Source organism: Typopeltis vanoorti, chromosome 26 (genome assembly GCF_054136105.1).
Source record: "Typopeltis vanoorti isolate ZY-2024b chromosome 26, IOZ_Tvanoo_1.0, whole genome shotgun sequence".
In the NCBI taxonomy this organism is placed as follows: domain Eukaryota; kingdom Metazoa; phylum Arthropoda; class Arachnida; order Uropygi; family Thelyphonidae; genus Typopeltis; species Typopeltis vanoorti.
Genome location: NC_143574.1, coordinates 12678138 through 12691423, shown reverse-complemented (window position 1 = coordinate 12691423; position 13286 = coordinate 12678138). Strand labels below are relative to the sequence as shown.

General features: G+C 36.0%; 1 protein-coding gene across 1 annotated transcript in view; it reads left to right on the top strand.

Annotated features, from left to right (window-relative positions):
* Sec20 (vesicle transport protein Sec20) overlaps positions 1-13286 on the top strand; it is a 93441-nt gene that overhangs the window by 38792 nt on the left and 41363 nt on the right. The window contains exon 3 of the mRNA XM_090414905.1: positions 1126-1217. Within this exon, the coding sequence (XP_090271031.1) occupies positions 1126-1217 (92 nt within the window). The remainder of the gene's footprint in view (positions 1-1125; positions 1218-13286) is intronic.

Sequence of the window (13286 nt, the reverse complement as noted above, 5' to 3'; positions counted from 1 at the left end):
TTATGTAACTCCATACAGGGAAAAAAAAAAAAACTTAAAGCTGTAAGATCAGAAAGGTAGTCAAAAAATGAGTCCTTTTGTGACTCAGACATTTTGTGGAAAACCTGTATTATATTCTGCATTAATATATTATATTAAATAATTGAGAGAAATATATAAATAAGATCACCAGCCTTGCTTATTGACTGGATAGCATGCTTTCAATTCAACCAGCTGTTGGGAATTCAGATCCCCATATTGGACGTGGATAGCTGTGAATTTCTTTTGATGGTAGATGAAGTTCATTATCCTGTGTGAATTCATCACCCTGCTCATAGGAGGTAGGTAATCTACTAAGATCTTGATTTAATAAAAAAAAAATTACTTATATTTATGAAATACTTCAACATAGTACTCATTAAAAATTCCATAGTGTTATCCAAGTACCACCACCATCATCATATCATTTTTTCCATAATCATTCTTTCTCCTAATGATCATATGAAGAAATCATCCTCTAGAAGTTCTTTTAAAAAGTTATCTTGGAATGTTTACCTTTTTACATTATATTTTCATAGTGATAGTGGCAAATGGGATGACCTTGAATTGGAGACTTCACTAATCTCCACCAGTATCTTTGCTGTTATATTTCAAGAGGTATAACAGCAGTGCTATTAGTTAGCATAACTCAGGTATGCTAACCAAACAGCCAAATGTATCAGCATAATCTAGTTTGAAATAATTTCTAGCTTAATCTCTAAATCAAATATTTGGTGAGAAATAAAACTGAATCTAAGTATTCCTGCCATACTGATGATTTTATTTCTCCATTCATCCTTTTGCAGTCCCATCTTAATTTATCCTTCTGACTTATATTCAGACTTGCAGTTCAGTAATTATTTTTTTAAACTAACTCACAATCTTAACTCACTCCTTATTCCATGATATTTCTCTAAGCTTTCTCCAGTCTTATCTGTTATCTTAATGTTTTTGTAATAAAAAAAAAAAGTATGTATTGTACTGCTTATAAACTTGAAATTAAGTGCCATTTGAAGTAATTTATTTGTTATAACATAATTTAAAATGTAACAGCATCTATTTAGTTTTCTAATGAACTTTTCTATTGAAGTATTATTCTTCCTCCAGGAACTTGAAAGCATTGCTCATGAACAAGATAGTGAGAAAGATGAACATGATCTTTTGAAAGAAGTGGAAGCATATAGGAAACAATTAACAAAGTATGCTAAATTATGTATAATATTACTGCATGCAGTAAATACATATTACTTGTCCTTAACTTTTAAAAATACAAAAATAGTTCTTCAACATGTTATATGAAATTTGAAATAAAAGATAATTATAAAAATATATGTCAATTGATATAAAATTTAAACAGTTTCGTTCCTCTCAATTCGAGTGTATTTTAATCCTAAGTAAGACTATATGGAATTCCATAATGTATAAAAACACAAATTCCAGATCTTATTTTTTATGTAAATGTGCCTCTGCTTTGAATGAAAATGTCACATATGCTATCAGTTTTCAAAGCTGAGATGTCCATTTTCAATCATTTCATTTATTTAAGCATGTGAGAATAATGGAATTAATCAGATGAGTCATACTGAATTTGATCAAAACTTCAATTCTGAGAATATTTTCAATTTAAAAAAAGAAAGCAAAGAAATATTGAAGAGAAAGCATAGAGAACACATCTGCCTGAAGTATGTTCTAGATGAACGAGACTATTATATCTAGAAGGGAAAAAAAAAAAAAAAAACTGTTGTCATCTGAAACCAGCTAACTCAGTTGAAAAGATTGAGTTAAAATAATTCATTGCATATTTGTGGGATTCAAACTTAAGTGTTTATAATCATGTAACTTGTGTCATCTTTTTATTACACCATGATAGCATCCTCAAGAATTTACCTCATGAAATTAAAGAGAAATATACCTCATGCCAAAAAATTATATTTTTGTTTACTTGTTTATCCAAATGTAAGAAAGCAAAGTTATGCAATGTATTTTCACGACTAGGCTACTTGTATATAGAGGCTGACTTCAGATCACTTGCCTTAGTATACCATAATGCAAATCGCACTTCCTTTCAGTCATCAATATACACTTCTGAAAACTGTATATTGCTCTACATTATGGGAAGGGTGACCACCCAGACTGGTTTTGACCTTTATTGAAGTCTCATCAGTGGGAACAAGGCCCAGAAGAGATACCAAAGTTGGATTAATGCAGAAATCATATGAGTATTTCTAATATGCAACCAGTAAAAAAGGTATAAAAAAAGGAGAAAGGAAGCATGCTTTGCATTATGGGATATTAAGGCAACTGATGTTGAGTTTTCAGCCTCTGTATATAAGTAGCATAGTTGTGACGATACCTCATGCAAAAACTTTGTTTGCTTATGCTTGGATAAAGGTTTAAACAGGAATTTCTTGGCAAGTTTAATTTAATTTCTAACTGTTTAGAGATGAGATTAATATTATTTATTTATTTTTAATCTATCCTCATTTTCATGAGATTTTCTCTATAACAATTATTTCTATTTCCGAGCGTATTTATATATGCACAAGAGTTCACTCCGATTGGCGCAATGACTCTTTTACTGTTTCAGAATCCAAAAAAAATCATTGACTCAAGACCAAATACAAAAATTAAGCATTTAATAAAACAAAAACAATATATATACACTTCAAACAAAATTACATAACTAACTACAAAATTAATTGGATCCAAGGCCTTTTAAAATAATCTTACACTGATTTTCTAACTCATTCTATTACTGATTTGTTTGACATATACTTCATCACATCCACTAGACTAAACACTTTGTTTACACAATAACAAAATGTTCATAGCCAATTTCTCAGTTAAGGCCATTTTCCAAAGATATAAGATTCTCTTCTTCTTTTCATAGGATCCTTTCATATCACCCTCATTCACTACACATTATTCCTCCTGACTCTGAAGTAAGATATTCTGAATTTACCAAAGTATAGGTACTCTTACCTCATGCAGTTCAATTTTTGTTAATTTTTGTATCAGCAAAAAAGTTTCTTCTACTGCTTTATCTAAGTTGCTAAATTCAGTCTCCTATTCCAGTAGAAATAAATAGATTCGGCATCCTTAAAACAGATGAAATTTTCAACCAGCGTTTCCTCGAACGTTCCTATAGAACATCAATAGCAATATCTTCTTTTATTTACCAATACTTATTGACAGTCTCCCACTTTAAAAACTCACAGTGCTACAATTCCTTTTTTGGAATATACTATTAATTTTCCTCCAACAATCAAATTTCCTCAAAACCCAAATATCTGCCGGCCTGTGTTCTCTTTTCTTCCTGAACACACACTTGTTGTTTTTGTTACCTCAATACTGAACGCTCTCTCTGTCAGCTGTCAATCACCCATCAAACTCCTCAGCAAGCATGTGCACTCCATGATAATGGCAAGCGAGAAGCTAAGTATAATGGTTGACATGTCTCCATTAGCGACAAGAGAATGTTTTCATAAAATGCAACACTTGATATTTTAAACCACAATAAAATTTCTGCAAGTAACACGACTATCCAAATCCAGAAAATACATGAATTTTTTTTTAATGCTTCACATTTCATTTTGACAAAATAACATCAATAACAGGCACATTACAAGTGCTGACAATGTGTGTTATGAAACCAAAACTAATAAACGTGCTAACATAAACAATTTGTAAAAATATTTAGAATTTTAATTCTTGTAGAAAGGCTTATACGCTGGTTAAACATGATAACTAAATACTTAAGGAATTAACAGCGTGCACTACAGCTGCAAGGGACTTGGTATACCCAGGTAGGTCTAGGGGAAGTGGTTGATCTTTAGTGGAGCGGATAAGGGATGCCAATTTTCTATATGGTGTGTAACAAGAGGTCAAGTCATATTTTTAGGATTTTGTTGATTTTTTTCCAAGGTGCCTGGGATGTAGAGAATGGTGATGGATTTAGAGTAATATTTTTTGTGAAAGGGGGGTTGTGGATAACTGGTTTTAGTATTTTTTGGATTTTTTTTTTTGGGGGGGGGAGGGGATAGCCATTGGCTGAGAAAGTGTTAATGATGTGATTTAGTTCAGTAGTTAGGGCTTGGTCATTTGAATAGATTAGTTTTGCCCTGTTGAATAGTGTCTTAACTCCATATTGTTGTGAGGGGGGTAGGGGAATTGTTGGTAAATGTATATGCCTGTATGGGTGGATTTTCTATAAACTGAGAAAACCAAGGTTCCATCAGGTTGGCGGGTGACTTGTGTGTCTAGGAATGGGGAGGCTATTGTTTTTCTCTGTTTTCAGGGTGAACTTGATTCTAGGGTGTTGGTTGTTTAAGTGTGTTAAGGAGGAGAGGAGTGTATCCAGGCCATGTGGCCAAATAGCAAACACATCATCAACATAGCGAAGCCATATGGTAGGTTTTTGTGAGGCAGAGTTTAAGGCTTACTCTTCAAAAGTCTGCATAAAGAAGTTGGCCAAGGGTGGGGAAAGTGGTGAACCCATGGCTGTCCTCTCTATCTGTTTGTAGAATTTTTCCTGCGAAATGAAATAGTCTGAGTTCATTGTGAACTGAAATAGGGCTGAGGTATTGGGAGGAAATTTAGCTTGGATTATCTCTAAGGTTTCTTTAAGGGGGGACATTTGTGAATAAGGAGGAGACGTCAAAACTGACCATTATGTTGGAGTGTAAGGTTTTCTATACTGGATTTGAAGTGGGCTGAGTTTTTTATGTGTGATGGTGTGTTGCCAGTATAGTGTGAGAACGCTTTGACTAAATATTTGGCTAGTTTGTAAGTGGGGGAATCAATGCCATCCACTATGGGACATAATGGCACATTTTCTTTATGTATTTTTGGGAGCCCATATAATCGGGGGGGGGGGGTCTAGAGTTATATGGTTTTAGTCTGTTAGTAATCTCCACAGGCCAAGAGAAGTGACCTTCTTAAGGAGCCTATGGAGTTTTCTAATTTGTGATTTGGTGGGATTGTTGTATTCAATGGGGAGGTAAGTAGCTCAATCTAATACTAAAGCCTTACGCTTACCTGTGTAGTCATTATGATTGAGCCACAGTGGCGTTCCTCTTATCCGCTTTGGTTATAACTATTTCTTTGTTTTTCTTCAATTCCTGTAGAGACTTGTATTCACTAATGGATATGTTGGTTTTTGGTGTTTTGCTTTTGTGAAAACGCAGGCTACATCCAATCTAATATTCGTTGGCAATGTGGTTTGGAAGGTGGCAAATCCCACGTTCAATCTGTATCATTAATTCCTCGGCCGGTAATTTCCTAGGAGCAGTGGCGAAGTTGTGACCACGTGACAGAGCGCTGAGTGCTTCAGGCTTCAAGATGACTGAAGAAAGATTAACTACAGTGTTGGTTTGTAGGTTTTGTTTGGACGTAGAGTTCTTTAATTTATCAAACTTGTTGATATGCCAACTCCGTATTCGTTCAAATTCTTTGTTTGCCGCAGTGCACGAGACGTCATGTAGAATTGACCAAAGTTCATGATTTAGCGTATTTGAAAGCTTATTCTCTAGCGCTAAAATAGCTCTGTTTTCGTCGGCTAGGGAACCACGTGTAGCGATAATTTGCTCTCGAAGTAAAGCTTGGCCCATTTGTAGATGCTTAACTGTTTGTGGATACGGAGAGCTTTCTGTGAAAGCTCTCCGTATCTACAAACAGTTAAGCACCGTTTTGTTTCACACTGTGGTACTTAATCATAATGACTACACAGGTAAGCTTAAAGCTTTACTATTAGATCGAGCTACTTACCTCCCCATTGAATACAATCCCACCAAATCACAAATTAGAAAACTTCATAGGCTCCTTAAGAAGGTCACTTCTTGGCCTGTGGGGATTACTAGCAGACTAAAACCATATAACTCTAGACCCCCCCCCCCTGTGTATGTGTGTGTGTGTATATATATATGGGCTGCTGAAAATACATAAAGAAAATGTGCCATTACGTCGCATAGTGGATGGCATAGATTCCCCCACTTACAAACTAGCCAAATATTTAGCCAAAGTGCTTTCACACTATACTGGCAACACACATCACACATAAAAAAAACTCAGCCCACTTCAAAGTCAGTATAGAAAACCTTGCACTGCAACATAATGATATAATGGAATGGTCAGTTTTGATGTCCCCTTCTTATTCACAAATGCCCCCCCCCCTCAAAGAAACCTTAGAGCTAATCCAAGCTAAATTTCCTCCCGGTATCTCAGCCCTATTTCGGTTCACAATGAACTCAGGCTATTTCATTTGGCAGGAAAAATTCTATAAACAGATAGAGAGGACAGCCATGGGTTCACCATTTTCCCCACCCTTGGCCAACTTCTTTATGAAGACCTTTGAAGAGAAAGCCTTAAACTCTGCCCCACAAAAACCTACCATATGGCTTCGCTACATTGATGTTGTGTTCGCTATTTGGCCACATGGCCTGGATATACTCCTTCCCTTCTTAACACACTTAAACAACCAACACCCTAGAATCAAGTTCACCCTGGAAAAAGAGAAAAACAATAGCCTTCCCTTCCTAGACACACTAGTCACCCGCGAACCTGATGGAACCTTGGTTTTCTCAGTTTATAGAAAACACACCCATACAGGCATATACATTCACCAACAATTCCCCTACCCCCCTCACAACGATATGGAGTTAAGACACTATTCAACAGGGCAAAACTAATCTGTTCAAATGACCAAGCCCTAACTACTGAACTAAATCGCATCCTTAACACTTTCTCAGCCAATGGCTCAGAAAGTGTTAAGGATTTAAAGTCTCAAAGCCTCAGCTATCCCCCACTCCCCAAAAAAAAAAAAAAATCCAAAAAATACTAAAACCAGTTATCCACAACCCCCCTTTCACAAAAAAGATTACTCTAAATCCATCACCATTCCCTACATCCCAGGCACTTTGGAAAAAATCAACAAAATCTTAAAAACATGACTTGACCTCTTGTTACACACCATATAAAAAATTTTCATCCCTTATCCGCTCCACTAAAGATCAACCGCTTCCCCTAGACCTACCTGGTGTATACCAGGTCCCTTGCAGCTGTAAATTGTCCTACTTTGGCCAAACAGGCAGGAGAGCAAATCTCAGAACACAAGGACTACATCCGATTTCACCAGTACAGCCACTCTGGGCTTGTAGACCATGCTCTGGATACTCGTCACAGAATAAGGTGGAAGAAAGCCATAGTAATACACCGCAGCAAGTTCAAATATAAAAGCCTATTCATGGAATCAGCCTCAGCCCTTAGGAACGTGCCAAACCTTCACAAATTTGGATGCATGAGACTGCCCCAAATTTGGGAAACATATATCAGAAGAACTTCAGCCGAAAAGCCAACAACACCCAATATAGCCTGCCAGGGAACTTTAGGAAAACGGTAGCTTCTTCGCTTTGTTTCTCATTTCATGTTATGTAATACTTGCGTGCATGTGTTTTTATCTTAAGTTCCCATGAAGATGGCAACATGACGTTGCTGAAATATCAGAAAGTATATATTAAAGTTGATTTAATTTATATTTCTAGTGTACGCTGTCAATTCCTTAAGTATTTAGTTATCAGAATTTTAAATTATCGTTATTTTTACACATTCTTTAAAGGAGTTCCTGAACTATTTCAGCAATCAACTCCCAAGTGTGTGTGTGTTCCTATCAGTGGCCCTAACAGGCACCTTAAGCGCCCACGACCTTTCCAAGTATTGTTGGACTTCACAACTGTAACTCGAGGATAAGGCGGTTAGCCCTATGCCTCCCAATATGTCCTTGTTTACAGGACTGGTTTGCCTGTTCTGGGGAATGAAAAACCCAAGTTTCTAGGTGAAAAAAAACCCCTCTACCTCCACACGAGACTGGCTATCTCATCTTTCATCAAAAGAGACCAGATAAAAGTTCCTCATGTCACTGATGGGAATCGAACCAAAGTCTTTCTGACCAAAGGCCTTCATCTATACTGCTGAGATGCTGAGGCAGTCTCTCTCTCTCTCTCTCTCTATCTCTATATATATATATATATATATATATATATATATTTCTGATGATAAAATTTCAGGTCAGAGCAAAACATTTCGCTCTAATTCATTAATTTCATTTCTGATTGTCATCCTATGATTTGTCACTCAAGAAGATGATAATGGAGTGATAATCAGGCCCCACCATAAATCAGAGTTGGAATACCAAATATTTTTAAAAAGCTGACTGATTTTGTAATGTAGTATGAAATATTTTTATTGCAGTTTTTTTGTTTCTATATAATTCGTGCAGAATCCAGTTTGGAATCGCGGCTGTATGGTGTTGTGGCATAGAGGTAGGCAGGACAAGATGTTTAATGGAATGTTGTTATGGGTCAGTGAGAGACACAGAGCATGAAATGTTTAGGTAAATTAGTTTAGCAAGTGAAAAGTGAATGATCCTTATGGTAAATTTTTAACTGGCAAGATACGAGGGTGGTCTGAAAAGTTCTCGGCCTAACAATGAAAAAAAAAACGAATTTATAATTTCAAAATTATTTTTAAACGGGTGTCTGCACACCACAGGGTTTGACCACATGAAGGAAGACTTGCTTTCGAATCTAGTCAGCGACTAGAGGAAATTTTTCTAAGCTTTTTGACCGGTTCCCGATGAAACACCTGAGTTTCGTCCCATAAACTCAAGAAAATCGACCATAGAACCCACATTATTTCAGAAATTAACTATATTGTGTTAGAGTTGGGGGACCACAAGATGGAGGCACTTGTTGAACCATCTCTCTCCACTGCGTGCCGCTTAATTAGTGATAGCCTTGGACCAGCTATCTCTGATTGGATACCAGTGGAGATTGAACTGCCCACTCAGTCTCCAAAAGTTAGATAGGGCTAAAACAGCCTCACATACTCCCTATATAGGAATAAAAAGGCGTTAGCTGAGAACATAATCTCTCTTTTAAGACTAATACATTTATTCCAGCCATGCTCCAGCATCATTATGCTATCCCTGCAGTGGTTCTCAGTAAGATCTGTAAAACACCCTGCAGCTGCACTCGCCTCTTGATTCGAAGAAAAACGTTGACCAGCGAGGAAGAGTTTCAGTTTTGGGAAGAGATAGAAGTCAGAGAGAGAGAAATCTGAGGAATAAGGTGGATGTTCCAACAATTCATAGTGCAGATTCCTTAATTTTCCCATTGCCAAAATACTTTGTGGGCAGGTGCATTGTCCTGATGAAAGATGATTTTTTTCTTCTGCAAACCGGATCTTTTCTCATGAATTTTTTCGTCTAGTCTGGTTAAAAGATCAGAATAATATTCCCTAGTTATTGTTTTACCCTTTTCAAGATAATTAATAAACAAAATGCCTTTAGCATCCTAAAACACCGATGCCATGACCTTTCTTGCTGATAGAATCAACCTTGTCTTCTTTGGCTCTGAACAACCAGTTTCTGTTCACTGTTTTGACCGCTGTTTGGATTCTGGTGTGTAATGGTGAATCCAAGTCTCATCCATTGTAATAAATTGACACACAAAATCAGTTTTATTCTTGTTTTTTCATTTGCAATTCTTCATGCAAAATATATACGACACGTTTTTTTGAAATGCCTGTAGTCTCAGCAATTTCACGCACTTTAACTCGCCAGTCATCCAATAACATCATGCACTTGATCAATGATTTCTAGTGTTGTTAAGCTTTTAGGATGTCCTTCATATGGATCATCTTTAAGACCGGCACCGCCACATTTAAACTTGGCAGCCCATTTCTTAATTGTCAAAAACAGAAAAGAGTGCCCATAAACGTTTATGAACTTTGTCCATTTGTCCACACAGTGCAGGCTAAAAGTAACTAATTAGTGTATTATGTCAGAATGGGTTAGAGTGCTATTTGAGTTGAGAAATTGAAGAAACTACTAAATAAAATAAATGACAAGTAACATTTATCATGTAATTCATTTTTATAGTATGTTCAAAAATTATTGACTGTGAATTAGGAATTCTGGAATAAAAAAAAAAAAAAAAAAAATATTATGCATACACCCAGCTTAGAGAAAACATTTGGTTTATGCAACTAAATGTGAGGTATTGAAATTTGGGATCCACAGATGAGAGGCTGCATACTCTATTAGTAAACTATATTATGAGAGGTAGAAGAGACAAGTGATCTTGGGGTGATGGTTGATAGAAGTTTGAAAGGACATATTGTAAAGGTGGTGAAAGCAATTTTGAAAAGGCCATTGACCATCAGAGATAAGATGTTTCAGGGATGTATATAATGGTTCTGTTATATAAATTCCTGATCACATCTGGATTACTGTGTTCAGATGTGGTCACTAGGATTTGAAGGAAATAAAATATCCTTGGAGAGGGTACAAAGTGGATAGCAAAAATATCAGGGCTGTACAGTACTAGTTATAAGGATAGACATTAGAACATTCAAACTGTAGTTTGGTAAAAAAAAAATACTGTGTACAGACAGGGATCAGGAGTAGAATAATCTGTTGATATTCTTCTTGAACTGTTGGAGGTTGTAACTCTTTGGAAATGCTTTACAGGGGAGTCTGCTCCACAGAATCAAGGTGGATGGAATGGAAGATGATTGGGAGCAACAAGTTTGCTCAAGTTCCCCTAGATCTGGCAGAGATTCTTGGCATAATGGATGCTAATTTTGCTGAACAAAGGCAGTGGAAATATCTGTAGAAAAGACACAATGAAGAAACTGATCTTCTATAGGAAAGTGGCTGAAGTGAGTCTATAAGAGATGTCATTAATCAACTGAACTGCCCTTTTCTAAACAGCATCAAGAATTTTAGGGAGGTCTGAGATGCACCACAACAAACATGAGAGCAGTATTCTAAGGTTGGTCAGATTTGGGATTTATACAGAGTAAGTAATTCAGCAGTACCATCTTGAGCAGAAAAGAATGCCAAGTTTTTTTAGAAGCTGATGATGCTATAGAAGTGATAAGATTATGTCAGGAAAGGTTTGGAGTAAGAGTCAGTCTGAGAAGGGAGATTTGGTCTTAACTTAATTAGCTGAGCATTATCAAAAGTAAGTGGAGAGGATCTGAGGTCTTTTTTTGCATGAAAACAAACAAAACTGTCTTTTGGAAGCACTGAACTTGATTAGGTTTTTTTCACCTCAGTTAAGGATGCTGTGGAGATTAGTATTCGGGACTTATTTCCTGATATGTTTGAGCACTTATAAGGCTTCTTATATGGGTAAGACAAGTGAAATGTGCTACCATCAGCAAAACTATAAATGGGGTTTACAGTCAATGAGAGCAGGTCATGCATCCTAAATTATGCTCTCTGCATAACTCAAGATGTAAGCTATGAGGAAGTAGAACATTAGCTAAGTACCTTGAGCAGAAATTGAAATTATCCAAAAAGAATATTTCATCCTTGTGGTATAACTAACATTCTAAAGGGTTGGGCATCTTTTATCATGATCTTATTTCATTCATATTAGCCAAGCCTCAAATGAATTTGGACAGTATTGTTAGCTTCTTAGCATCTCTGCTCCACAACCTATAGTTGAAATGAAGCCTTGAAGAGGTTTTAAAAAATGCCATGTTTGTAAGTATATATTTTTATCATCATCATCAAATTCCTGACATGTATTTTCAAGGGATGTATAGGATTTTGAAGAACTTTATTTCTATCTATTACTAACTTCCTATCAACAAATCGATTTTTCCTCGAAATTTGGATTTCCTCCAAACCAGTCTGTTATCTGTCAAGACTCCAACATTATCAGATCTTATATTTCTGTCTTCTAAGGCACTTTACTATATCAATTGACCTTTATCTTGGTCATCCTCTGGGTCATTTTCCTGCCAAACTGGCAGAGAACACTTGTTTTGCTAATCTTTCCTCTCACATTCTGTTTAAGTGACCATACCACCTGAGATTAGCTCTGCTAACACATTCCTGAATGTTAACAATGTCAAGTCTTCACTAATATCCTTGTTTTTAATATGATATTGCCATTGATGCCATCTGTTCATGCCCCTAATCTTTCTCAGGACTCTCATATCTGTGGTCTCTAGTCTTTGGTCAAGTATTTTATTTCTAACCCAGCTCTCAGATCCATAAGTTCAAATTGGTTTGAACACTGTCTTGTATACAGCTAATTTAGTGTTTTGACCAGTTTCTCTCTTATTCCATATAAATTTATTCAGTTGACTTCCTACCATACCAGCTTTGATTCTGTTGTCTATTTCCATATTTAATTTACCATCTTCACTAAAAATTGTAGCTAAATTGTTTTGATTGTTCAATTGGTTCTCCTTTCATGATGCAGTTGATATTTTCAATGTTTCTGCCTATTTTCACATTGTCTTTGTCTTGTTATTGTTGATTTTCATACCAAATTTATTGCAACAGTTAGTCAGGAAATCTTGCAGATTTGTATAGGATTTATTTAAAAGTATAACATCATCTGCATAAAGGACAGCTGAGATTAACATCTCCAATTTTGATATCAGGTTTAATATTGCTTTCCTTCATAATGTGATCCTATAGATAATGAATAACAGAGGGGATAATGTACATCCTTGTCTCACACCAGATTTAACATTAAACCATCTTCCTGTACTTCCTTCAATTCTAACTGCTGACTTACAACTCAAATAAAGACAGAGTATTGCTTGATATAATGCCCCATTGACACTATATAACTGTAGCATAATGATTGGCTTCTCTCTTTGCACCTTGTCATATGCCTTTTCCAAATCGACAAAACTTAAATACAGATCTTTGTTATATTCCCATGATTTCTCCACTATTTGTCGTAAAGTGAAGATCTGATCCTGACAGCCTCTATTTCCCCTGAATCCAGCTTGTTCTTCACCAAACTTCCCTTCCATAATTCTTCTCAACCAAGTATCCTCAAGTATACTTGCATATATCTTACTTGGAACACTCAATAGAGTAATACCTCTGTAATTCTCGCATTCAGTCTTATTTCCTTTTTTTGTATACAGGTACTATGAGAGCTCTATTCCAATCTTCTGGAATTCATCCTTCTTTCCAGGCATTCTGAACTATGCAGTGTTGCCAATGCAAAACTTTTATACCTCCATACTTCAGCATTTCTGGTCGAATATCATCTACTCCTGCTACCTTTCCTCATATCAGGCTTTTGATGGCTTTTTCTGCTTCAAGTATGTATATGTATTCCTGATTGCATGCCTGTTGAGCGTTTTTTACCACTGTGCTGTCACTGCTTGTTTCATTGAGCAGTTTTTTGAAGTAATTAATCCATACTTCAAGGATATCTTTTTCTCCAGTTTTC